The 25559-nt window shown below is 24.2% G+C and overlaps 2 protein-coding genes across 5 annotated transcripts in view; one reads left to right on the top strand and one right to left on the bottom strand.

Annotated features, from left to right (window-relative positions):
• LOC117180391 (putative ATP-dependent RNA helicase TDRD12) overlaps positions 1–6147 on the bottom strand; it is a 55661-nt gene extending 49514 nt beyond the window's left edge. Inside the window, exons 1-4 of one of the 4 annotated variants that reach the window (XM_033372873.1) lie at positions 5877–6147; positions 3619–3634; positions 2257–2292; positions 354–547 (exon numbers count right to left, since the gene is read on the bottom strand). In XM_033372873.1, coding sequence (XP_033228764.1) covers positions 354–547; positions 2257–2275 — 213 coding nt within the window. In that variant the 5' untranslated portion in view covers positions 2276–2292; positions 3619–3634; positions 5877–6147. The remainder of the gene's footprint in view (positions 1–353; positions 548–2256; positions 2293–3618; positions 3635–5876) is intronic. The other 3 variants (XM_033372875.1, XM_033372874.1, XM_033372876.1) reach the window with 3 other exon arrangements.
• A 3450-nt stretch (positions 6148–9597) lies between these two features.
• Positions 9598–25559, top strand: part of LOC117180335 (mitoguardin) — a 166048-nt gene continuing 150086 nt past the window's right edge. Inside the window, exons 1-3 of the mRNA XM_033372777.1 lie at positions 9598–9718; positions 10335–10485; positions 19960–20103. Coding sequence (XP_033228668.1) covers positions 9647–9718; positions 10335–10485; positions 19960–20103 — 367 coding nt within the window. The 5' untranslated portion in view covers positions 9598–9646. The remainder of the gene's footprint in view (positions 9719–10334; positions 10486–19959; positions 20104–25559) is intronic.

Here is a 25559-nt window from a genome sequence, read left to right as displayed (position 1 = left end):
TTGAACACCTCGACAAAAAGTGCCCTGAAATATCTTTATTTATTCTTTAATAAGCAAAAGATAAATTATATCTTGATGAATATAAAAATGTTCAGACGAAAAATTTTTTCGAAACGAGATGTTTCTTTCATAACAGGCTAAATGATATAAATTACTCTTCGAATTTCTATGAAATTACTGTTAAAAAAAAAAAAAAAAGAATAATTAAAATTCAAGGCTTTCGTGAAAAAATTAAGATTTCCAGGTTTTCAAGGTTTAAAAAAAATTCAAGGAGAATTATAGGTTTTCAAGGTCAATAGACACCCTGAATACAGAAATTTGAAGAAATTATAGTTATCTGCCGAGAAACCTACATCTCCCAAGTTGAGAAGTTCATTAGGCTCTTTCTCAAAATCGATGTGTTTTTGAGCGTATATCTGCAACTTTTTGCTAATTACATTTACCCTCAATGCATGATTTTCCAACTCATAGATCCTCATAAAGTACGGATTTATGATGTTTGTAACTCTTACTGCAATTGCGCTGAATGGCACTTTCGTGACGTCCTCTGAAATATAAATTATACTGTGAAGTACCTAATAAAAAGGGCTGTCACAGACTGATGTACTTGAAAAAGATAAAAGATCAATTTTCATTAAAAAAATTTATTTTTTAATTAAAAAATTCAAATGTTTTCGAAAACCTTTGACATTCAGTTCTGAAATAATCTAATTTTCAACATAAAAGTTAATTTTAAACCAAAAAATGTGAATTCTAAACTAAATTGCTGAATTAAAATGAATGATGTTTCAAGAAAACAGTTGCATTCAGAACCCAATTACTTTCAAGCAAAAGACGAATTCTCATTTTTAAAAAGTTAAATTTTTACAGGGAGTCGATTTGGTGGACGATTTTAAATTTAAGGACATTTCCCAGTTAAACTTTTAGTTAACAAAATTAATTCTGTACAAAAAAAAAGAAGGATTTTCAAGAAAATAGTTCAATTTTTAACCTAACTGATGAATTTCCAACTAAAATAATGAATCTTCAACTGAAATAGTTGACTTTTCAAAAAAAATGAGTTTCCAACTGAAACAATGAACCTTCAAACGTAAAAGTAGAATTTTCAACAAACACAATATTTTTGACTAAAAAAGATAAATTCTCAATCAGAAGTTAAATAATTAAATTTTTAGTTCAAAAACATAATGTTCAACCAAACATTATAATTTTTAACTAAAATTATGGAGTATATAATTAGAATGAGTTGAATATTCAGTTAAAAAATTACTTTCCACGAAAAAAAAATAAATTTTAACAACAAAAAAACAATATTTTCTAAACAATTCTAATAAATAGTAATTTTTAACTAAAAAAGAAACAAATTTACAACAAAATTGTTCAATTTTTGGCAAAAAATCCTTTACAGCCAAAGAAAAACCATTTTTCAAACCAAGAAATTAATTTTGTATTAAAATTATGAATCTTAAAAAAAAAGATTTTTTAACTGAAGAGTTCAAATTTTAACCAAGTAATTTTATTTTCTACCTGGAAGATCAATTTTTAACTAAAATGATAAATATTTAACTGTAATACTCGAACTTTCGACCGAAAAGAATAGAAGTTGAATTTTCATTAAAGAAGAACAATTTTCATCCAAATTGTGGAATTTTGAACAAGAAAAGATCAATTTTCAACCAAAACTGGACATTCAAATTTTCAGTAGAAGTAATGAATTGTCAAATAAACTGACGAATCTTCAACTGAAATAGTTTAGATTTTTACAAAAAAAAAGAGTTTTTGCACATAAATATTAATTTTCTACGGAAAGGCGATATTTTCACAAATTTGATACATTTTCATACAACTAATTAAAATTCTAAATAAACAAAATTAAATACTAAATTCTGATTTAATTAGAGTAAGCAGATATAATATGAAAAATCTGCGACTGTAGATAAAGTAGAAATCACTTTTCTAAATTGATATAAATAACCGGTCATTTTCCAGTCAAGTTGCGACCCTGTTTTTAACTAAATAGTTTAACTTTCAATGAAATTGTACAAATTTCGCACAAAAAAAGGAATAAACTGCAAACAAAAACAGCTGCATTTTCAACCTAATAGTTGAATTTTCAAGACGAAAATACCAATTTTTTAGAGGCGAATGTTTAACAAAATATTTGAATTTTATTAAAATCATTAAATTTTTAAAAATTTATAAAAAGTGGCGTGGCAGCCCTGCTGATAGAAAGTATCCAAAAATATATATACTCACCGCTTATTGCCGAAATCATATTTATTATCTAACTACCTGTAAAAAAAGTTTTTTGTTTCATTATTGCAATAATCAGAAGATTTGAAAAATCAATGATAAATAGGATACAAAGAATATTTTCATAAGAAATTTTATATTTTTAAAGATTTATAGTTAATTATTGAATGATTTTTGAAATTAAAGAATTTGTTAAAAAAAAATTGAATATACTTTGATCGTTGGAAAACCATTCACGGCGATGTAAAAAAATCCAACAAAAGATAAATTTATTGAATGAAACCATTTTTATATGTTCAAAATCACTTTCATAAATAAGAATATTTTTTCATTTTTAAAATACTATCATTAATAATTAATGTGTTATACTTGTAATTATAATAAGTTGAATATCCAACCAAATCTTCGGTTTTTCAAACAAAAAATATTAAACTTCAACAATAAGAAATTGCATTTTCAACCACATAGTGTAATTTTCTAGCTAAAAAGATGAATTTTTTGAACAGTTGAAATTTTAATATAAAAATCGAATTTTCTATATGACCCATCAGTTAAATTTTTAACATCAATTTTGAAGTTTAATTTTAAAGTGATTGTAATCAATTGAATTTTAACCTTCAAATCGGTATTATCAACCGAACAGTAGATTTTTCAACTAAAGATGATCAATTTTCAACAAAAAATGGAATAATTAAATTTTCAGTTAAAAAAGTTTATTTTCGACAACAAAAAACGAATTAAATTTTCAAAGAAATAGATTAATCTCCAACAAAAAATAATGAGTTGTAAACATAGGAGTTCAACTTTTAACCAAGTAGTTAAATTATCAATAAAAAAAGATGGGTTCTCAACAAAAAATTTAGTAATTAATCGTTCACCAAATGATTTTTCAAACAAAATAGACTAGTTTTCAACAAGAAATGAATTTTAAATTAAGAAATATTTTTCATTTAAGGCAAGCAAAAAATATAAATCAAAATCTGAAATTTTCAAGTTAAAGAGGCGATTTTTCTACAAAATAGTTTTATTTTCTACCCAAAAATATGAATTTTGAACAAAAAATTTTATTTTAAACCAAATAGTTAATTTTCTAACAAAATGATAAAATTTACAACTCAAAACAATGGATTGAAATAAGTCAATTTTCAAGCAAATGGAATTTCCAATAACATAACTAAAATTTCAGAAAATACTTGAATTTGTAACCAAACAATTGAATTTTAACCTGCAAATATCTATTTTCAAACAAATGATTAAATTTTCAACTAAAAAAAGTAAATTTCCAATTAAAAATGGAATATTTAAACTTTAATTTTCAAAAGTTTATTTTCAAAAAAAAAAGAATAATAAACTAAATTTTCATACCAAAAGATGAATCTTCCTAAAAAAAAAAAGAATAAATTTTTAAATAAAGAGGTCAACTTTCGAACCAAGTACTTAATTTTTCAATTAAAAAATGAGGAATTAAAAACAGAATAGTTGAATCGGCAAGAAAATCTATTTTTTACCAAAAAATGATGGTTTTTCAAACAAACAAGACTAGTTTTCAAAAAGAATTTATCAGCCAAAAAGGTGAACACTACGAAACAGTTGAATTTGCAAACCGGAAATATGAATTTTCAATCAAACAGTTAATTTTCAAACAAATATTTTGATTTTCTAACAATGCAATAGACTTTTCAACCAAAAATATGGATTTAAAGAAAAAGTTAACTTTCAGGCTAAATTATTTAACTAATATTTTTCAACGAAAACTTTTTTCATTTTCGACCTAAAAGATGACTATGAATATAATTACATTAAAAAAAATAATAATAAAATTACAGAATATACTGGAATTTTTACCCATACAGTTAAATTTTAACCTATAAAAATGTATTTTCAATTTAAAATAATAAAATCTTTGAACAAGAAATGGAATAATTACATTTTTAGTTTAAAAAGTTAACTTTCAACTGAATAATAAAACTTTCAATAAATAAAAGAATTAATTCACAACAAGAAATGTAATAGTTTATAGTTCAACGAAAAAATATTTTAATTTATAATAAAAAATAGTTGAATTCAACCAAAAAAGAGGAATTAGAAATAAAATAGTCAAATCATCAACAAGAAAAGATAAGTTTTTAACATAATTGTTGTATTTTTAATTTAAACAAAAAATTGAATTTCTACTAGAAGATATAAATTTTCAAAGAAAAAATACGAGCTTTCAACAAGTTGATTTTTCAACCAAGAAAGATATTTTAGTCAAGGATTCTCTTGAAACTAAATTGTGGAATTTTCAAACGAAAAAGGGGCACTCTCTAGTACACAGTTAAATTTTAAACCCGAAAATACGAATTTTTAATCAAGAAGTTAATTTTCAACCAAATAGTTGAATTTTCTAGCATAATAATATAAATTTCGTAAAGTGATTTGATGAAACAAATCAATCCTTTCTTCGACGGTTGATATTTATTGATTTCAAATCGTAGATTTCAAATTATTTATGTCTTACGGTCCAATCGTAAATCAAAAATAAATTATGAGTAAAAAAGAATGTTCTTCGAAACCCAGATATTTATTTAATAGAAAAACTCCTTTTAAACTTCCTTACGTTTTGGTACACTTGCGTACCGTTTTCAAAGGTTCTTAACCTGAGTTGATGATGGTTCAAAATAGTCAAACAAATCAAACTTCAGTAAAAAAAAACATTTAAATCAATTGTTTAAAAAAAATGAATTAAAATTTAGTCATTTAGAAGTCTCAAGAATACTGAGACTTCAATCGATTAGACTACATTTTTTAAAAATATAGTGTGAGAAATTTAAGGAAGTTTAAAAGGAGTTTTTCTATTAAATAAATATCTGAGTTTCAAAGAACATGTTTTTTTGACTCATAATTTATTTTTGATTTACGATTGGACCGTAAGACATAAATAATTTGAAATTTACGATTTGAAATCAATAATATAGATTTCAACCGAAACAGACGAATTAAAAAAAAAAGATTATTTTTTTAGATAATTAAGTTTTCAACCAACTAAATTGTATGCCAAAAAAGATTGACCTTGAATCAAAAATATAATAGTAGACTTTTCTACCAAAAAGAATTACCTTTAACACAAAATATTTTGATTTTCTATAATTATTGGGTTCTATTAATGTCATTTCTCATTTAAATTGAAAAACGAGAAAAAACAACAAGAGAGGAATATAGGAAAGGAAATTTTGATAATTTATAGACGATAAATAAGACTGTAAATAATTATTGAAGTTTATTTTATTAAATTAAAATATATTCGGTTCAAAAATTGACAATGTTTCTGGGAACATTAACTTTAAGTCTTCAGTTAAATAATTGATCTAATGTCCACTGCACACTTTTTGATTTCGAATGGCAAACTTTCGAATTGAAGAATAAAAGAAAAAAAAGAATTTAAGAAAAGGGGAAACACAGAAAAAGGAAAATCTGTGATCCTGGTGAAACAATCGAATTATGAAGAATTATGGAAAGTATTTTTGAGGTTAGGAACTTGTGATAAGAATTTCTAAACTTTTATGAGTAAAATGTTGGCCGGAAAATTTATTATGAATTAGGAGGATAACGAAGTTGATAGACAAAAAGATATATGTACATACCTACACATCAAATCATTAAACTTTTACCAAAAAGCTTTTTTCCCGTTGTTCTCAAGATCAGATTCGCTTTAACGACTTTTTCCATTTAGGTTTCTCGCTACTTTAGAGTATTTATAGCACATGGGAATGAGTGTTATGTTTTAGAAAAATTATTTTATCTTAACTGGAAAGTCAACAGCAAACAGCCCACGTGTATTGTAAATTTGTATAAATCGACTTCAAATTTTCCATAAAAAGTTACGCACTTTTACTTCATTATCAGCTAACTTCACTTCATCGAGTGTGATCGATGGGGATGGCAGGGAGAAACTGTTTATGAACTGTCCAATGATGGATTTCCGCATTACTGCGCATGCGATGCATAAGACGCTTCATTGGTTGTCATTCGTACGCTTATTTGAAATGTTAAAAATACAATTGATGTATTTATTATAAAAAAATTATAATAATACAAAATAAATAAATGAACCAAATAATTATTTAGTGAATAAAACATAACATGTTTTTGTGTATTAATTGAAAAGGATTTTATCAAAGGTACATTTTGAAATATTTATTTATCGAAAAATTGTAATTAAAGAAAAGTATATTAAGTAAAAGAGAATATTTTTTCTTAAGTATAGACATTTCTTTAAACTGTTTTTTAATTATAAAAAATTCAGGACCTTCACCAGTATACATTTTAAATTTATTTTTAATAATAAAGCGTTGACATAGTTTCAAATCTTTCCCAAGATGCAAAAAATATAAAAATTTTCAAAGATTTTAAATAATCTGAAAAAATAATAAATATTCTGATACCATCTTATTTAATTAATCAATCATATTGAATTAACTAATTTAGATAATATTATAACATTTCTTATTTTCAGATGTTTTAAATCTAAACAAATTAATATTTTCGAAACAAGTTTCGAAATGGTCTTCAGTTCGTTTTCAAGATGCAAAAAATACAATATTAAAAAAAAATTTAACAATGTAAAAAATAATAATTATTTAATATTATCTAATTCAATCAGATAATATTAATTGTTAATTAGTAATATTTTTTCATTTATTAGAACAAATAGATTTAACATCTGTACTGCTAAAGGCCATGAAATTTGGATTACAATTTCTCAATAAATAAATGTTGAATATTTCAAAATGTAACTGTAAACAAATTTGTATATCCAATTCAATTTATATGCATATGCAATATAAATTTTGAATGCAACAATTAGCAGCAAAAATTAACAAAATAAAAAAAAAGATTAGATAAATACCATGATACTTTTCATTTACGAAATATTTATTCCATTTTTAACCGAATGTTAAGAATATTTTAAAAAACATATTATTATATTATTGATATTAACAAAATGGGTGCATGTCTATCCCATGGATTTGAAGTGAAAATGCATAATTACCGAGAATATAACCGAGAAATAAATTCTCTGAGAATTAATGAGAATCTCAAAGTTTATTTTAATTAATAGAAAATTGCATTTTTTCGTTAACTTTTCGGTTGAAAATTCAATTCTTTTTTTGAAAGTTTGACTTTTTTATTTAAAAGTTTACCTGTTTTAGCAGAAATTAAATCTTTTTTTGATAAAAAGGCAAGTGGTCGGTTAGAAATTAAGCTATTTACACTATTTTCTTAAAAACTTAACTAGTTCGTAGAAAATTTACTTTTTGTTCAAAATTTATATTTTCGTGTTGAAAAATGAACTGAAATATTTTCTGGATGATAGTTCCACTTAAAAAAAAATTTGTTTTTATTACAAATTCATCTGTTTTAGTACAAAATTGATATTTGTTTGTATCAAAATGCAACTATTTTGTAGAGAATGTAACTATTCTATTAATAATTCATCCTTTTTGGTTAAAAAAAATCATCTTTTTGGATTGAAAATTCAATTTTTTTGTAGAAACTTATTGTTTTGCTACAAAAATTTAATATTTGATGTTACTGAGTTAACTGGAATCTTTTTTTAATGAAAAGTCAACTTTTTTTGTAATAAAAAATTCTTCTGCTTTAAGATAAATTCAATATTTTTTTATAAAAATGCTACTATTTGCTAGAGAATTCAACAATTTTGTTATAAATTCATCTTTTTTGGTCCAAAACTCGTCTTTTTGGATTGAAAATTCAATTTCTTTGGTGCCAAATTATTTCTTATAAAAAAATTCATAGTTTGATCGTGAAAACTCGACTAAAATCTTTTTCAACAGAAAATTTAACTATTCTTTTGAAAATTCATCTTTTTTATTTAAAATTTCATCTGCTATAGAAGAAATTTCATCTTTGTATGAAAATGCAACAATCGCTTTGTTAAAAAATCACTTTTTTTGTTAAAGATTTATATTTTAAGTTGAAAAGTTATCTCGTTAGTTAAAAGTTTAATTATCATGTTGAAAAATTAATCTTTTTTAATTGAAAATCAAACTACTTGTGTCAAAGTTAAATTACATTGTAAAATTTTTCTTTATGGAAGGCTGTCTGGTTGCAAATTTAACTGTTTAGTGGAAAATACTTCTTTTTTGTTTTTTAGTTTAGAATTCATTTTTTAACAGAAAATGTAACTTCCATTTTTTTAAGATTGATGTTTTTTAGATGAAAATTCGCTTTTTTTCTTGTAGAAAATAATTTTTTAGTTGGAAATATCCTTTCTTGCGTATAAATGCACCAATTTCGTGGAAAATTAATTTTTATTGAACAGTTATATTTTTTGTTTGAAAATTGAATTTTGTAAAGAAAATTTGTCTTCTAGTTTGAAGGTACATTAATTTAGATAAACTTTTATTTATTTTTTGAGTGAAAAATCTTTGTTTGTTGGAAATACGTCTTTTTGGTTTTATAATTCTTTTCTTTTGTTGTATAAACTTCATTCTTTTTATGTCAAAATATAAACTATGACACTTTTTCGTTGAAAATTTGTCTTCTTAGGTTGAATATTCAATTATTATGTTGAAAATTCGATTATCTTGTTGAAAATTCCAGTATTTTATTAAAGAGTTATCTTTTAAAGTGGAAAGAACTTTTTTTTTTAATTAATACATTTGAAAATGTTAAATTTGGATATGAAACACTGTTTCATTCCGCTTAAAAAATATTTCATGTTAAAAATATCATAAGATTAAAATGCTGGTATTTGAATATCAATAATTTGAAATTAAAAATTAGTCGAAAATATGTTTGAGCTACAAAATAATTTATATTCAAACGTTGATATAACCTGAACAATAAAAATATTGTTTAAAATCATAAATTCTTAAATTCTCTTAAATTCTGTTAAATTCTCCTCAATTCTGTGATATTCTCGGTTATATAACATGAACTTAAATTCTCGGGAATTTAAGAACTCTAATGATTTGGTCCATTTTTACCCTATTTAGCTAATATCTCCGTAAAAACTAATTTTTTCTATATAAGTTTACTTGAAAAATAGCTTGTATTTTTTGCGTACTATTCAATGAAATAATAAAATGATAATAATTATTATTCATTACGAAGATATTAAAAAATTCAGTTTTTATACTTTGGTCTCATTTGGTCCAATATTTTCTTCTCAGCACTCAACGAAAATATCTCATTGAAATTTCTGCTACCTAAATTAAACTGTTTTTTAAATTGCCCGCCAATTGCTGCCAAACAGCGCGCTTCCCCGGCGCAAGCGCAAATTAAAAGTTTGTCAACTTTAGGACACTGATAAAATTGCACGTTTGTGTGTGTTTTCGGTGTTTTCCGCGTTTTTCTGTGTACAATAATTGAAAAGAAATCTCTGATAATGAATATTTTTAAAGCGCCCGAAGTATTAGGAAGATTATACTCGTCGGTAAATCTATCGAAAACACAAAAGGTAACTAACCTATAAAATTGTCCTTTTTTCCCCTTTTTAGGTTAACTCTCAGCAAACCGCCGTCTTATATAATTGAAAAAAAATGGTTTAAGCGCTAAACTATAATTTATTATGATTCATAGATCAAAGATCTATAATTCATATTTATGAAACTTTCAATTTTATGTGTTGTCACCCGTAAATTATGCAAAAACTCAAACCTGGATCAAAGTACTTCAAGTGCATTGCAATGTTATTTCTCAATTGTTTTTAGGAAATATAAACTTTAGGTTTATATGTATCTCAAGTCTATAAAGTTTATTACTTTAGTGTCATTCAGTGAATCAAAAATTGATTCAATTTGCAATTTTTCATAGAGCTTTTGCTTTCTTTTGAATAAACTCTGTTTTTTTTTCATTCTTTGTGTATATTTTTATGTAATTTAAACAGAACAATAATAAATCTCAGTTACCTGCTTTTACTACTTGATATTACAATTCCTTCTAGGATAAAAGTTTGACTTATTTAATTATTAACCTTGGGCTAAGCCTTATATTATAATTCGCAAATTATGGCTACTTCATTATTTTTTAAATTAATTTATTACATGATGATTACGATGTGATTTTTTTTTTAGATATTAATTATATGCTTTACTGGTGGAACGTTACTGCTAGGCAGTTTGGCACAGTTTTTGAAAAGGAGAAGACGACATCCTTTACCATCTTCACGTAGAGGTATCAGAGATGCTCGACAAAGGTTCATGAACTCAAAAGCTTCAAATTTTGGTAAGTGTAATCTCGTAAATTATCATTAAATTATATATTATTATATATTTTCCCGAGGGGAAAATGTCAGGAAAATTAATTTGAAACTGTATTTATTTATCTAAGTTTACTCTAATTGAATTATAACTTATCATTGTTCAAGAGTACTTTTTTTGTCATTAGTTAGTAGTTCTTCTCATGCATCCAAAGAGTTTTTATTATAATATTTCTTTGGCGAAATACGTGAATTTTCAACAAAATAGTTGAATTTTCAATTAAAAAAAAAAAAAAAAAAACAATTTCCATACAAATTTTAGAATTTTCAATTAGAAAAGATCAATTTTCAAATAAAAATTAAATTTACAATCAAATTAATGAATTTTCAAAGAAAAAGATTAATTTTCATCTGGAATAGTTGAATTATTAATAATTATTTATAAGAAAATTTAACAATTTTAGAAAATTTAGAATACTTTTTCTTCCAAATCAGAATTGGTCACAATTTAAAAGTAGTTTCCACTTCTAAATTTTCTATGAAGAAATTATTTCAAGCAATTTTTAGAGTAGAAGTAGTATTTCAAGAAAGACATTTTTCTGAATTATAATAGAAATTTTGTTTACATTTTTCGTTGCGGATTCATCTTGTTTTAGTTAAAAATTCAACTACTAGATTAAAAGCTTAACTCTTTTGTTGAAATATAATTTTTTTGGTTAAAGATTTATTTTAATTTAAAATTTATCTCTGGTTGAAAGTGTAACTACTTTTTCTAAATCAATTTTTCTTTTTTTGGTGAAAATTGAACTATTTCGTTGTAAATTGATATTTTGCATTTAAACATTGAACTATTTGTTTGAAAATGTGTGTGCCTTGTGAAAAATTCGTCTTTTTTTTGTAGAAAATTAATCTTTATGGTTAAAAATTCATCTTTTTGGCATAAAATTAAACTATTCCAGTTGAACATTCATAATTTTAGTTGAAAATTCATCAGTTTGATTGTAAATTCAATTTTTATTTGAAAATTGAACTTTTTTAGTTGGAAGTTGAACTATTTCGTTGAAAATTCACTTATTTTGTAAAAAAAATCTGTTTTTGGGGGTACAAAATGATATTTTTCTTTGAAAGTTAATCTTCTTGTTTAAAAAATCTTCTTTTCGGTTAAAAATTGAAGTATTTCAGTTGAATTTTTATCATTTCAGTTGAAAATTCATCTTTTAGGTTGGAAATAAAATCATTTGGCTGAAAGTTTAACTTTTTTGCTAAAAATTATTTTTTTACGATGTTAGAGATTATTCGTTTTAATTAAAAATTCATTTCTTCGATTGAAAAATCAGCTGTTTGATTGAAAACTTCTTTTTTCTTTGGATCTTCTTTGGTTGCAAATTATTGTTTTTTTTTAAACTGAAAATGTAACTATTATTCCAGCTAAATATTCCACAACTTTACTTAAAAATTCATCTCTTTAGTCGAATAATAATTTGTGGACTAAAAATTTAATTATTCAATTTGAGGTTGAATAATTATCTTTTTAGTTGGAAATTTAACCATTCCAGTTAAATATTTAAAATTTTATTAAAAAATTCTCCACTTTGTTTGAAAATGTAATCATCTTTTTAAAAGTTAGTTTTTCTTTGTTGAAATTAATTTTTTTAACTTGAAATCTAATTATTTAAGTTTTTGTTGACAATTTATATTTTTTAGTGAAACTTCATTTTTGTGTGTTGAAATTTCCACTATTTTTTATTTCAAAATTCAACTATTTGGTTGAAAATTTATCTTCTTTAATTAAAAATTCAACTATTTCGGTCAAAATTTATGTATATTGTTGAAAAATGGTATTTTTTAGTAGAAAATTAATCTTTTTATTTCAAAATTAAACTTCTTATTTAAACAATAATTTTTTGGTTGGAAATTCATCACTTTGATTAAAAATTGAACTATTTGTTTTAAAATCAGTTTGGAAGAAATACCTACCAAACAGTTGATCAATTTTTGGAAAGGCTTTTGAGTTTAAAAGTATTTTTAATCTATCAAAAAAACCTTCAATTCATAAAAATATTTTTAGCTGACTTGAATTTTTCTTAAAATTTTGAAAATTCATTCCAAATTTTTTAAAAATTGTCTTAAAATCTTGCAAATTTCCTAGGAGTTTCAAGAAAATTTGTTTAGTCACTTAGAACCTTTCAGTTTTCTGTTGAAGCTTCTAAAGTTTTCTAAATATTTCTTGAATTTACTCGAGTTTTTAATCTCACCAAATTGAAACATTTTGCTTCAAGATGTTCTACTCTTTTTCAAAATTTAAGGAAATCTTTTGAAACGGTTCGAAATCTTTTCCAATTTTCTCTTAAAGTGTATTCTTTTAAATAAAAAAGAATGCAAAAATTTTCCGTAAATCTTAAGAAAACTCTTTTTTTTTCATCCTTTCAAAATTGTTATACCTTCTAATATTTTTAAATTATTTCAGTTTTTTGTGCATTTTTTTATTTCTACAAAATTAAAAAAAATAACCTTATAATCTTTCAGATTCTTCTTTGAAAATTTTAGAAATCTTTTTAAATGTTTTGAAATCTTCTCACATATTCTCTTAAAATTAATTTTTCAAAATAAAAAGCCATTTACATTTTTTCTAGGAACCCAACATTTTTTTCATTTTCTTCAAACTTTACATAATTCCTAAAATATCTTATAAATTTTTATTCTCTTTCAGTCGTTTCAAAACTTTTAAGTATCTCTTAAACTTACTCAAATTTGCTCTAAAATGATTTATTTTGGAACAATCTTGCTTTATAATCTTTTACACTCTTCTTCAAAATTTTAGGAAACAGTTTAAAATGTTTTATATTCTTTTTCAATGTTCTCTTAGAATTTATTAAGAAAAAAATCATTCTTGACGTCCTGAAAAAACCATTCTCTTTTCGCCCTGAAAAACTGAGTTTACTCTTAAAATTATTTTTTTTAAGTTAACCCTAGACTATTAAAATTTACCCAAAAATCTTAATAAAAATTTAATTCCATAATCTATATTATTCAAAAGCTTCTAGATTTCTCTTCGAATTCTTTAATATACGTTTTTCTCATATTTGAACTTTTCTTATCTCTTTGAAAATGTAAAAAAGTTTAGAAATGATAGTGTGGCAGCAAGATTTTGAGAACATAATTATTATTTATTTTGAAATTTCGATATACAAAATTGATGTTGTAGAAAATTCATAAATGAACATCGGGTTTTAAATAGGAAAACCTATTTATTTATATAAAAGCTTTTTATTTTAATGGAAAAGTTAATAATACAAAAATAAGTTTTTAATAACAATTATTAAAGATCAAGTTACAATTAATTTTGTTGAATATTTACTTTTTAGAAGTGATCCGATTTGAATGAATAAGGACTTAATTTATTCTACACAGAATTTTGAAAATAGTTGTAATTAGAAAGTGAGAGATTTAATTTTAAAATATGTTAGATGATGTGAGAATTCAGGAGAAAATGTTCAGAAATTGTCAGAGCTTGGGTTTGAAGGATAATCCTTTTATTATGAGTCTAAAAATAGAATGACATAAAACCGAATCACTTTTATATTTCCCAGGTTATTTATATTATTTATTTAGATTTATTTATGTTCATTCACTTTTTACTTATATTTCATTATTAATATTTATATACTAGTACATTATGGCAAAATATAGCATCATTTTAAAATGTTCTGAAATGACGACATACATCCTTAGTTCAGAATTCTTGAAATGTAAGTCACCAACTTGTTTTAATGAAAATTTCGACTAATAAGTAATCATTTTTACATAAAAATGGAGTGTAAATTTAACTATTACTAAATTAAACAATAAAATATATCTAATAATTAGTTGGAATTTTTTAATAAATTAAATTATTTGCCCACTTTCATATTTGTAAACTAAAATGTTTTTTTTTAACAAATATTGTTTTTCGAGGGAGCCTGTACATGCATTATGTTTATGGGAGATACTAATATTCAAAAGTTCATATATGTATTTAAAAAATCAATATATTGGTTGGAGCCCTTGAAAATGAATATAGGTGTCCTATATATTTTGAAAGAAATATATTTTATATTGCCTCGGGAAAAAATATAAAATAATTTCAAAATACGGTAATGTTAATATTTGTGGGTTGTGCAAAGACTATGAAATTACCTATTGATTTAATGTTACTTAATAATGCGGTTTATTAACGTTTTTTGTTTAATTTATTAAATAAGTTAATTAATTTTTAAATTAAATGATTAAATTAATGATTAATGAGTAATTAATGGATAATTAAATAATACTTATTCGTCTGCTAACTAATTTTCAATTGTATAAACAATGTTAATTTGTTTAAACATTTGTTCTTTTATCAATTATAAAAATAAAATAATTTATTTAAATAATTTTACAATCATATTTGTAATATAGTATATTTTAACAAAATAAAATATATTAAAACGCTTATGAGTATTCTTAGAAAACAAAGTAGTACTTAAAAATAATAAAATATGTGGAAAATTTTGTGACGTAAAATGTTTCTCCTGCTTTTTTAGGTAAACTATATACTTGAATAAACGCCCATTATTTAAATAATTACAAAATTATTTCAACAAATTATTTTATTGTTATAACGTCTAGAAAATATGTTCATTTCGCAACTGACCTGAAAAAAAATGTTTAATAAAATTAAAATTGTATTAACAATTTAAAATTAGTTAACAGATGACTCATTACTTTCAAATTACCCATTAATGAGTATTTATGAGGGAAAAAACTTTCAAAGTCGTTCTTAAACTGCAATATCACGTAAAATTCAAATTGGTCACTTATGGGTTTTTTTTTGGGAACACGTAGCAGCGGCTTAAAGTCATTTACCCTAAAAATTTATGTTTGATTATTATTATCTGACTAATTCTGAACAAGATGCTGAAGGATGGCATTATATTTAACATATTATCGCGTTAAAATATTAGATTTACAAAAAGGTGACTTTTTTCCATGTTAAATGAATGGGAAACTTCATAGTCTGCGTGACCCCTAAATATTAACCTATTGTCTACCCAGCTGAAAAACCTGGAATTGTCAAGGAATTTTTAAATCAAAAAGAGGAATATTGAAAATAGTTCAGGTTGGGACCAAAGACGATTTTTCTGTTAAGAAATGAGAAAAATTTAAACCAAATTTTGGAACTTTGAAGCCAAAGAGACGAATTCTATACAAAACAGTTGAATTATATACGCGAAAATATGAATTTGTAAGAAAGATAATAATTTTAAACCAAATAGATGAATTTTCAAATTGTGTGATGAATATTCATCTAGAATAGTTAAATTTTTTGTAAGAAATCAATTTGTAAGCAAACAACATTTTGAATCGAAATACTTACATTTTCAACAAAAAAGATGAAATTTTAACTAAGTTGATGAATCCTCCATAAAATAAATTAATTTTTAACAAAACCGTTCAACTTTGAGCCAAGTAGCTAGTATCGAATAGTTGACATTTCGACAAAAAAATATTTTTATTTTTAATCAGGAAAAGTTTAATTCATCCAAGAAGAGAAACGTTCAACAAAATTGTTGAATCCTCAACTAAAAGATATTTATTTTTAACCAAACAGTAGCAACTGTAAACAAAAAAGATCAATTTTCTACTAAAAGAGATGAAATTTCAAACCAAAAATATTTTTTGTTGAAGAAAGTAAAAAAATTTTCACCAAATTGTTGATTTTTTAAGTGACCAATACGATTTTTCTACAAAGCATTTAAATTTTCAACAAAACAGTTAATTCTCAACCAAATAGGTGAATTTTTGACCTAAATAGTGGAATTTTCATCACAACAAAACTATTTCTCAATAAAGCATTTGAGTTTTCAACAAAAAGAATGATTTTTTAACCAAATTGTTGAGTCTTAAACAATTTAATTGCATTTCTAACTAAATAAATAAATTTTCTACCCTAAAAGATAGATAGCACAGATAAAACAGATATAAATATAATGTAAATAATTAATTAATAAAATCGAACAGATATCACTAGTTTTACGTTATTTTTTTAATTTGTGACACTATTTATACTATTTTTTATCTCTGAAGTGAGTCCGTGGCGTAGATTAGGTAAAATACCACCAAACACGTCTGTAATCCAAAAAATCTGCCAAGAATATATGAAATTGTCAAATCAAATTTCGCTAAGTAATTTTCTAAAAATATTAATTTATGAAAAATTTATCTTGTTTTTTGTGATATTTTTCATAGTTTACGAGAAATATTAAAAAATTACATTTTTAGATGAAAAAAAATGATCCCGGTTTCTAAAATGGTTTGGCTTGCATTATGCTGATAAAATGCTTTTCTTCTATTTGTAGAAACTTTTCAAAAATATTTGGAGGAATAAAAAAGGTATAGGGTTTTCCAGAAAATATTTTTTTTAATGTTTTATAAATTGAAGAAAAAAATATAAAGGATTTTCTTGAAAATCCCACCTTTTTATTCTTCTAAATAGTTTTGAAAAGTTTTTGATAATAGAAGAAAGTCGTCTTATTGTATCATGAGGAGTAAACCATTTCAGAAGTCGGAAGAATTTTTTCCCCTAAAAATGTGGTTTTTTTAATTTTTCTCGTAAACTATGGAAAATATCGCAAATATTTGAAATCTGTTAAACTTCTCGTAAACCTTTCGATTCGTTTAAAATACCTTACAATCCAGTCGCCACTAACACTACTGTATGGACTAAAAAGTCCCCGAGTTTACTCTTTTTTAAAAGATCAAAAAAAGGCTCCTGATTGCGAATATCTTGGGTAGGTTTTCGAAATCTGGGTCAATTATTGTTTAAACAATTTTTTAAAAATAATTTCATTATTTATTGACAAAAAATTAATAAAATTACTTTCGTCATGGCTGAGTAAAAATAAAACTTTTTCGCAACTTGCACTTTTTTCGTACAAGAAACGTTATAAACAAGCGTTATAAACAAATGATTTTTTAACAAAATTGCCATCATTGCACAGTGTTACCTCAGAATCTATAATTCAGAAAAAATTTTAATTTGTACACTGTCTATAACAAGGATAAATCTCTTAAAAGCAAAAAGAAATCTTTCGATCGAATAAAACCTTCTCTCCGTAAATTTTTGTTAAAAAGTTGTTATTTTTAAGAGGAAATCTTTTAGACACTTCATTTATTAATAAACAATCATCCAGATCAAACAGTGTCATAATATTGCTTCAAATTGTTGTTAAAGCTTCATCTAGTATGATTGACATAATTCGTTGTTCATAATTTATTTTGCTACATTGTTTATAACAATTAATATAAGTAATGACCATCAATTACCAGAATTTACTTAAATTTTTTTAATAATACTTGACACATGATTGAACTTTTTACTCTCTTGATATTTTCTTGTACGGCAAGCTATTATTTATTTATGGCCTTATAAACAATGTATTCTTTATAAACACACCCTCCCCTAAAAGCCACAATTTTCAAGTTATTAGCGATTATCGTTTTTTATATCCTTAATTTTATTATAAAGAATTAGCATTTTCGATAGCTGAGCCTTATTGTTTATAACTATTGTTATTAACAAAAAAGCTCAATTAGTAAAATCGATTTTTCTTAATTTTTTCAAATAATCTGGCACAAAATAAAACTTTTCACTTTTGCGATATTTTCTTGTACGGCAAGCTATTATTTATTTATGGCCTTATAAATAATGTATTCTTTATAAACACACCCTCCCCTAAAAGCCACAAGTTTCAAGTTTTTAGCGACTACCTTTTTTGATATCCTTATATCCTTAATTTTACCATAAAGAATGTGATTATAATTTTCTTAATTTTGTTATCAATCTATGGCACAAAATAAAACATTTTCTATGGTACTATTAAGGATATAAAAAAATGTAATCGCTGATTACTTGACATTTGTGGCATAGATTAATAAAAAAATCAAGAAAAAATCGATTTTCTGAATTGAGCATTTTTGTTAATAAAAATAGTTATAAACAATAAGTGTCAGATATCGAAAATGCTACCCAAGATAATTAAATTCTTTATAATAAAATTGAGGATATAAAAAAGGTAATATCTAATAACTTGAAAATAGTGGCTTTTAGGGGAGGGTGTGCTTATAAGAAATACATTGCTTATAAGGCCATAAATAAATAAATAATAGCTCGTCGTACGAGAAAATATCAGGAGAGTGAAAAGTTTAATCATGTGTCAAGGATTGATAAAAAAAATTGAAGTAAATTCTGGTCATTAATGGTCATTATTTAAATAAACTGTTATAAACAATTTATCAAAAGAAATTATGAACAATGAATTATGTTAATAATGCTAGATAAAGCTTTTGCAACAATTTAAAGCAACATTATGACACTGGTTGATTTGGATGATTGTTTATTAATAAATGAAGAGTCTAAACGGTTTCCTCTTAAAAATAACAACTTTTTAACAGCAATTTAAGGAAAGAATGTTTTATTCGATCGAAAGATTTCTTTTTCCTTTTAAGAGATTTATCCATGTTATAGACAGTGTACAAATTACAATTTTTTCTGAATTATTGATTCTGAGGTAACACTGTGCAAAGATGGCAATTTTGTTAAAAAATCATTTGTTTATAACGCTGTACATTGCAAACGGTTTCTCGCACGAAAAAAGTGCAAGGTGCAAAAAAGTTTTATTTTTACTCAGCCATGTTAAAAATAATTTTATAAATTTTTTTGTCTATAAATAATGAAATTGTTTAACAAAATTGTTTAAACAAAAATTGACTCATATTTCGAAAACCTACCAAATATATTCGTAATCAGGGGCCTTTTTTTGATCTTTTAAAAAAGAGTAATCTCGGGGACCTATTAGTACATACAGAAGTGTTAGTGGCTACCAGATTATTAAAACTTTTGTGATCTCTTGAAATCATTTTAAAACCCTAAAACGCTGTGTAAATCTCGTTAAATTTCGTAAAAAAATGTAATTCTTGTAAATACTTCGTAGGTTTGGAATAAACGAAATCATTTGGAATACCTGTACCCTCATTATTTTTGAATCACTTTATATCTTTTGAATTCACGTTCATAGTAAAAATAATTGATCTATGGTTGAATATATTTAGTAAGAAAATATTAAATTTTACGTAAGAAGGGTTGGAGGGGTCACAAAATTCTTACGAATCCTTACAATAGGAGGGACTGTGCCTACAATTAAAAAAATCATCCCTATACGTAATTAATACACGTTTATTGGATTTTGGCAGTTTTTATAGAATTTTAGATTGTAACTTCTAATATGTGCGAGGATTTTACAATTTAGACTTTGTAATCAATTTTAAGGTTATTTATAAATAATTACGGTACTTTTTATTGTAGAATTCAGTAGAAACCAAAACACTGTTTAGGCCCCTTTTTGTTTTTAACGGATTCAATTGGAAGATTATTATTATTAATTTAAAACAAAGAAGGAAATTTTTTTTTTCTATTTTCGCAGATGCAGTTTCCCAAGTTTCGTGGGCGAGAAGAAGTGAAGCGAGTACTCGGAGTCACATCAGTGATAGAGCATCGCTTGTCTCCTCAATACCAGGTGGACCAGATGGAGATGTCAGACTGACTCCACAACAATATGGTGTTCTCGGTAAGTAATTTATAAATATTTGAACAATTTCTAGTTTTAATTGAAAATTACCGTTTTTGAAATTCACTTTAGATTCACTATAAATAAAAAATGCTGTTTGCTACTTTCGACGAAAGTTTTTATAATTTTGTTAAATGATGGTGTCTGGCGATACTTATTAGAAACAAAATTCAAGGTCTTTTACAGTTTTACTATGTCAATAAAACAACTTTTTTCAGTAATATGAATTATTGACTTTTTATGAATATTACAATTTCTACTTTAAACGTTCATTTAGAATTGGACATTTTTCAAATTGTCATTTAACCCCAAGTGATAATTTCCAACTTTAAAATAAAGTTTGCAGTTCACTGATAAATTTTAGGTCATTCATTTTTAAAAACTTTTAAAATATTTGAAATCATAATGAAATATTTTTAATCCTTGAAGTCATTTGAAATCTCTGTGAAATTTTTTGAAATCTGGAAATAAATTTCAATTCCTTTTGAAATTTGATGTACTTTGTACTTGTAAAATCTTTGAAATCCTTGAAATCTTTTGAAATCTTCTCAAATATTTTGAAACCCTTTTAAATCTAATGTACACGTCTTCGTGAAATATTTTAAATTCTTGTGTAATCTTTGAAATCCTTGAAATCTTTTTAAATATTTGAAATATTCTTGAAATCGTTTGAAATTGTAAAAAAATTAAATCTTTTGAAATCATATGTACAAACCACTTTGTGAAATCTTTGAAGCCTTTGTGAGTTCTTCAAAATTTTTGTGAAATCTTCTCAAAAATTTTGAAATCGTTTGAAATCTGATGTGCAACGCCTTTGTGAACTTTTTTGAATCGTTGAAATCTTTTGAAATATTTATGAAATCGTTGTAAATCATTTAAACCTTTGTAAATCATTTGAAATCTTGAAAAAAAATCTTATAATCTTTGTAAAATTTGCGAAATGTTTTGAAAGCTTTGAAATATACCTGAAATTTTTGTAAAGTCCTATAAAACTGTTTGAAATATTTAAAATCTTTTGAAAGCTTTGACATCTTGCCGAACTTTTTTTGAAGTTCTATGAAACTGTTTGAAATATTAACAAAAAATGTATAATCTTCTTAAATCTTAGTAATATTTGAAATCTGATGTACACGTATTTGTGAATATTCGTGAAATCTTTTGAACCCTCAAAAAAATTGTTAAACCTTTTTGAAATCGTTCGAAATCTGATCTGCAACGCCTTTGTGAAATATTTGCGATATCTTTGAAATATCTGTGAAATTGTTTAAAATCTTTTGAAATCCTTGAATTATTTGAAATCTTCTATAATATTTTGAAACTTTGTGAAATATTTGAAATCTTCTAAAATATTTTGAAACTTTTTGAAATATTTGAAATGTTCTAAAATGTTTTGATGAAGCCTTTTGAAATATTTCAAATTTGATGTGCACGCTTTTTTAAAATCTTTTGAAAGCTTTGAAATCTTTGAAATGTTTTGAAATCTTTCTAAATTCATGTGAAACCATTTAAAATATATATTGAAATGTTTGAAATCTTTGTGAAATAGTTTTAAATCTTTTGAAATCATTTGAAATCTGTTGTTCATCGTTTTTATAAAATGTTTTGAATTATTTTGAAATCTTTGAAACCTTTCAAAATCTCAAGTGCACGCTTTTATGAACTCTTTTGAATCATTGTGTAATGTTTGTGAAGCCTTTGGAAATCTTTATTAAATCTCTGTGAAATCTATATAGCCTTCTAAAATAATTTTAAAAATTTCTGCAATCTTCTAAAGTATTTTGAAACCTTCTGAAATCCTTGAAATCTAATGTACTTGCCTTTGTAAAATCTTTAAAATAAATAGTGAAAGATACTAAAAACCTAAAATAATGAAGATGCTTTTTGCATTTCAATCAAAATAATTATTTTATAAGCGAAGAATATCAAAAATAAAATTCTCTAGGTTCTTATGCGAAATTCAGAGACATTTTCCAGGTTTTCGAGGTTTAAAAAATTAAATAATTCTAAGATTTGCAAGAGCGACACCCTGTTTGAATATCAGTAACGAAATGAAAATTTCTCGTTTTCGTTCCGCGCAAAAAAATTAAACGTCAATCTTTTCAAAATTCCTTTATATAATATCGGTAAGGGGCCGTATTTAAATTACTTAACGGATTGTAGGCCCCCTCTGAGACCTCTCCCCCTGTAATAAAACGTAACAAAATATTTCTTCCCTTCACTCTCTTATTGCACGTAATTTACGATTTCCAGAAATAATAAGATATAAGACTTGAAACTAATGGAAATATTTGTATTTAATATTAATTTTCAAAATTCCCTGAAAGATGACTTTTTAACGATCTGATTGAATTTTTAACAAAACAATAAGAATTTTAAGAAAGTACTTGAATTTTCCACCTAAAAATATGAAGTTTCATACCAAAAAATAAATTATTTTTCGACAAATTTGTTAAATTTTCAATCAAAGTGATAAACCTTCATTAAAAGAAAAAAATATGTTTCAAGAAAGTAGTTCAACTTTGATCCGCGCAGTTGAATTTTCAATTAAATATATAATTTTTGAACAAATTACTTGAATTTTCATACCAAGCAGTAGCACTTTTATCCTAGAAAGATGCAATTTCTACTAAAACAGATGAATTTTGAAATGAAAGAGAGAAATTAAAAAAAAAGATTAATTTTTATAAAAAAAAAAATTTTCAGTTGACTTTACAACAACAAAATATGAATTTTAAACAAGTGGATTTTCTACATATAGTTTAATTTTCAAACAAAAAGAATAACTTTAACAAAACTGTGGCATTTTCATCTAAAAAAATTGTATTTTTATCCAGGAAAGATGAAATTGCTATTATAATAGATGCAATTTAAAATGAAAAAGACAAATTTAAAAAAAGTAGTTGAATTATACATAAAAGGTCAATTTTCTACAAACTAGTTGAATTTGTAACAAAACAGTTGAATTTTTCAACTAAAATGAATGACTATAACAAGATTGTTTAATTATGAATCAAACATATGCATTCTTATCCAAGAAAAATGCAATTTTTACTAAAATAGATGCATTTTTAAATTAAAAATACAAATTTTAAATAAGTAAATTTTCTACGAAATTGTTGAATTTTTAATCAAAAAGGATGACTTTTTAAACAAATTGTTCAATTTCTAACGAAACAGTTGCATTTTTTTCCAAGAAAAATGCCATTTCTACTACAACAGATGAAGTTTTTAATTAAGAAGTCAATTTTTCAAAAAAGTAATTGAATTTTCAAAAAAAAAAAGATTTCAGTTGAATTTTCAATCAACCTCAAAACATGAATTTTAAACAAGTAAATTTTTTACGAAGTACTTGAATTTTCAACAAAGCAGTTAAATTTTTAACTGAAAGGGATGACTCTTTAACAAAATTATTGCATTTTCAACTAAATGATTACATTTTTATCCAAGAAACATGTAATTTCTACTAAAATAGATGAATTTTTAATTTAAAAAGACAAATTTGCAAAATAAAAATATAAGTTTGAAATAAGAAGTAAATTTTCTACGCAGATACCTGAATTTTCATTTCAATTAAAATTTATAACTAAAAAGATAATCTTCAGAAGGAAGCATCTCTCTCTCTCTGTGTGTGTGTGTGTGTGTGTGTGTGGGTTACTACAAAACTTCATTTTAAAAATTCCCTAATTTTTTCCTGACCAATTTTTTATTTTCCCTGACGATTAATATTCAAAGACCAGAATCTTAAACTCATAACATATTCAAGCAAGAATCTTCTATAATAGGAATAAAACGATTTGGAATGTATATTGAAAATTTTCAAATCTATTCTGCTTGACCATTTTTTTAATTGATTGAAACTCCCTCAATTTCGCAAGATTGTTTTTCTAAATCCCTGACTTTTTTAAGTATGATGTTTGCAGATATTGTACAATATTACTGCGAGTTATTTATTTACTTGTTTGGAATATAAATTTTAAACAAGTAAACTTCCTACGAAATATTGAAATTTTCAACAAAACAGTTGAATTTTCAACGAAAAAGGATGATATAACACAAGTGTTTAATTTTTAACCAAACAGTTGTATTTTTATCCAAGAAAGATGAAATTTCTACGAAAACAGATGCATTTTCAAATGAAGAAGGGAAATTAAAAAAAAAATATTTGAATTTTTATGCAAAAAACAATTAGTTGACTTTTCAACACCAAATTATGAATGTTAAACAAGTTAATTTTCTACGAAATATTTTAATTTTTAACAAAACAGTTGAATTTTCAATAAAAAAGAATGACTTTTTCACAGTTATTTAAAGTTATAGAAATTCACTGAATTTTGTAAGATTTTTTTTTCTAAATCCCTGACTTTAAAAAAAATGCACTGTTACATAATTTGTTTAATTTTCAATCAAACAGTTGTATTTTTATCATAGAAAGATGGCATTTCTACTGAAACAAATCAATTTTCAAATCAGGAAGAGAGATTAAAAAAAAAGATTTGTATTTTCATTTAAAAAAAAATTAGTTGATTTTTCAACACCAAATTATGAATTTTAAACAAGTTAATTTCAGGGTGGCCATTGGACCGGGAAATTACCGGGAATTTATTCCTTCACCGGGAATTTTACGAATTTTCTGAAGAAAAATTTGCCCAAGTTTGATTTAAACAGTTTTGTAAATAATGAAAGTATGAAAAACTGAAAAATATTTGATTTGACAAAACGATTCTAAATCCGTTCAAAATTTAAAAATATCCAGATTGTAACTGTTTGAATTCGAAAGTCTTAATACAAATTGAGATTAATATAATATCATTTATTCCGATAATTTTATTTTTAAATAACAATTTTAATGATTCATCAATAAAATATTTTTAAGTCAGAGTTTTAGGTTTTCCTTTATATTATTTTTATATTAAATTGAATAAATAAATTTATTAATATATTATTTTTATTGGTTTTCTTAGCCATTACAAATTTCACTGTTCATCAAGACGAGTAAATTGAACACAAATATATGTAAAAGTAAACAATTTTGAAACTGAATTGTTTTACATAGAAAGCTTTGAATCTGTAGAATTTCGAACAGCTTGTAAAATTTTAACGTTACAATTTGATATGTTCTGTTGAAAAAATGTTTAGTTTGTAAGTGAAATTGTTAAATTTTAACGTGCAAATAGCAATTGAACACTTATTACTTGTAAACAAAATTTGAGTAATTTCAAGAGACATTTCATAGTTTTGAAAAGATTTAAAATTAATTAAAAACTTGAAATGTCTTCAAGTAATTGAAAAGAAGTGAGTTAACATTTATGTTTAGAACTTCTAAATGCATTTTAAAATCAACCGAATTTTTCCAACAACTTTTGGAAAATCCTGCAAATTAAAAAAATACCTTAAAATCTTCCAGGTTCTCTTTTGATCATTTTCAAAGTCTCTTAAAATCTTTTTAAATTTTCTGT

This window comes from Belonocnema kinseyi, chromosome 9 (genome assembly GCF_010883055.1).
Source record: "Belonocnema kinseyi isolate 2016_QV_RU_SX_M_011 chromosome 9, B_treatae_v1, whole genome shotgun sequence".
Lineage (NCBI taxonomy): Eukaryota > Metazoa > Arthropoda > Insecta > Hymenoptera > Cynipidae > Belonocnema > Belonocnema kinseyi.
Note: the sequence above shows the minus strand (reverse complement) of the source record. Positions and strands in the feature narration are given on the sequence as shown.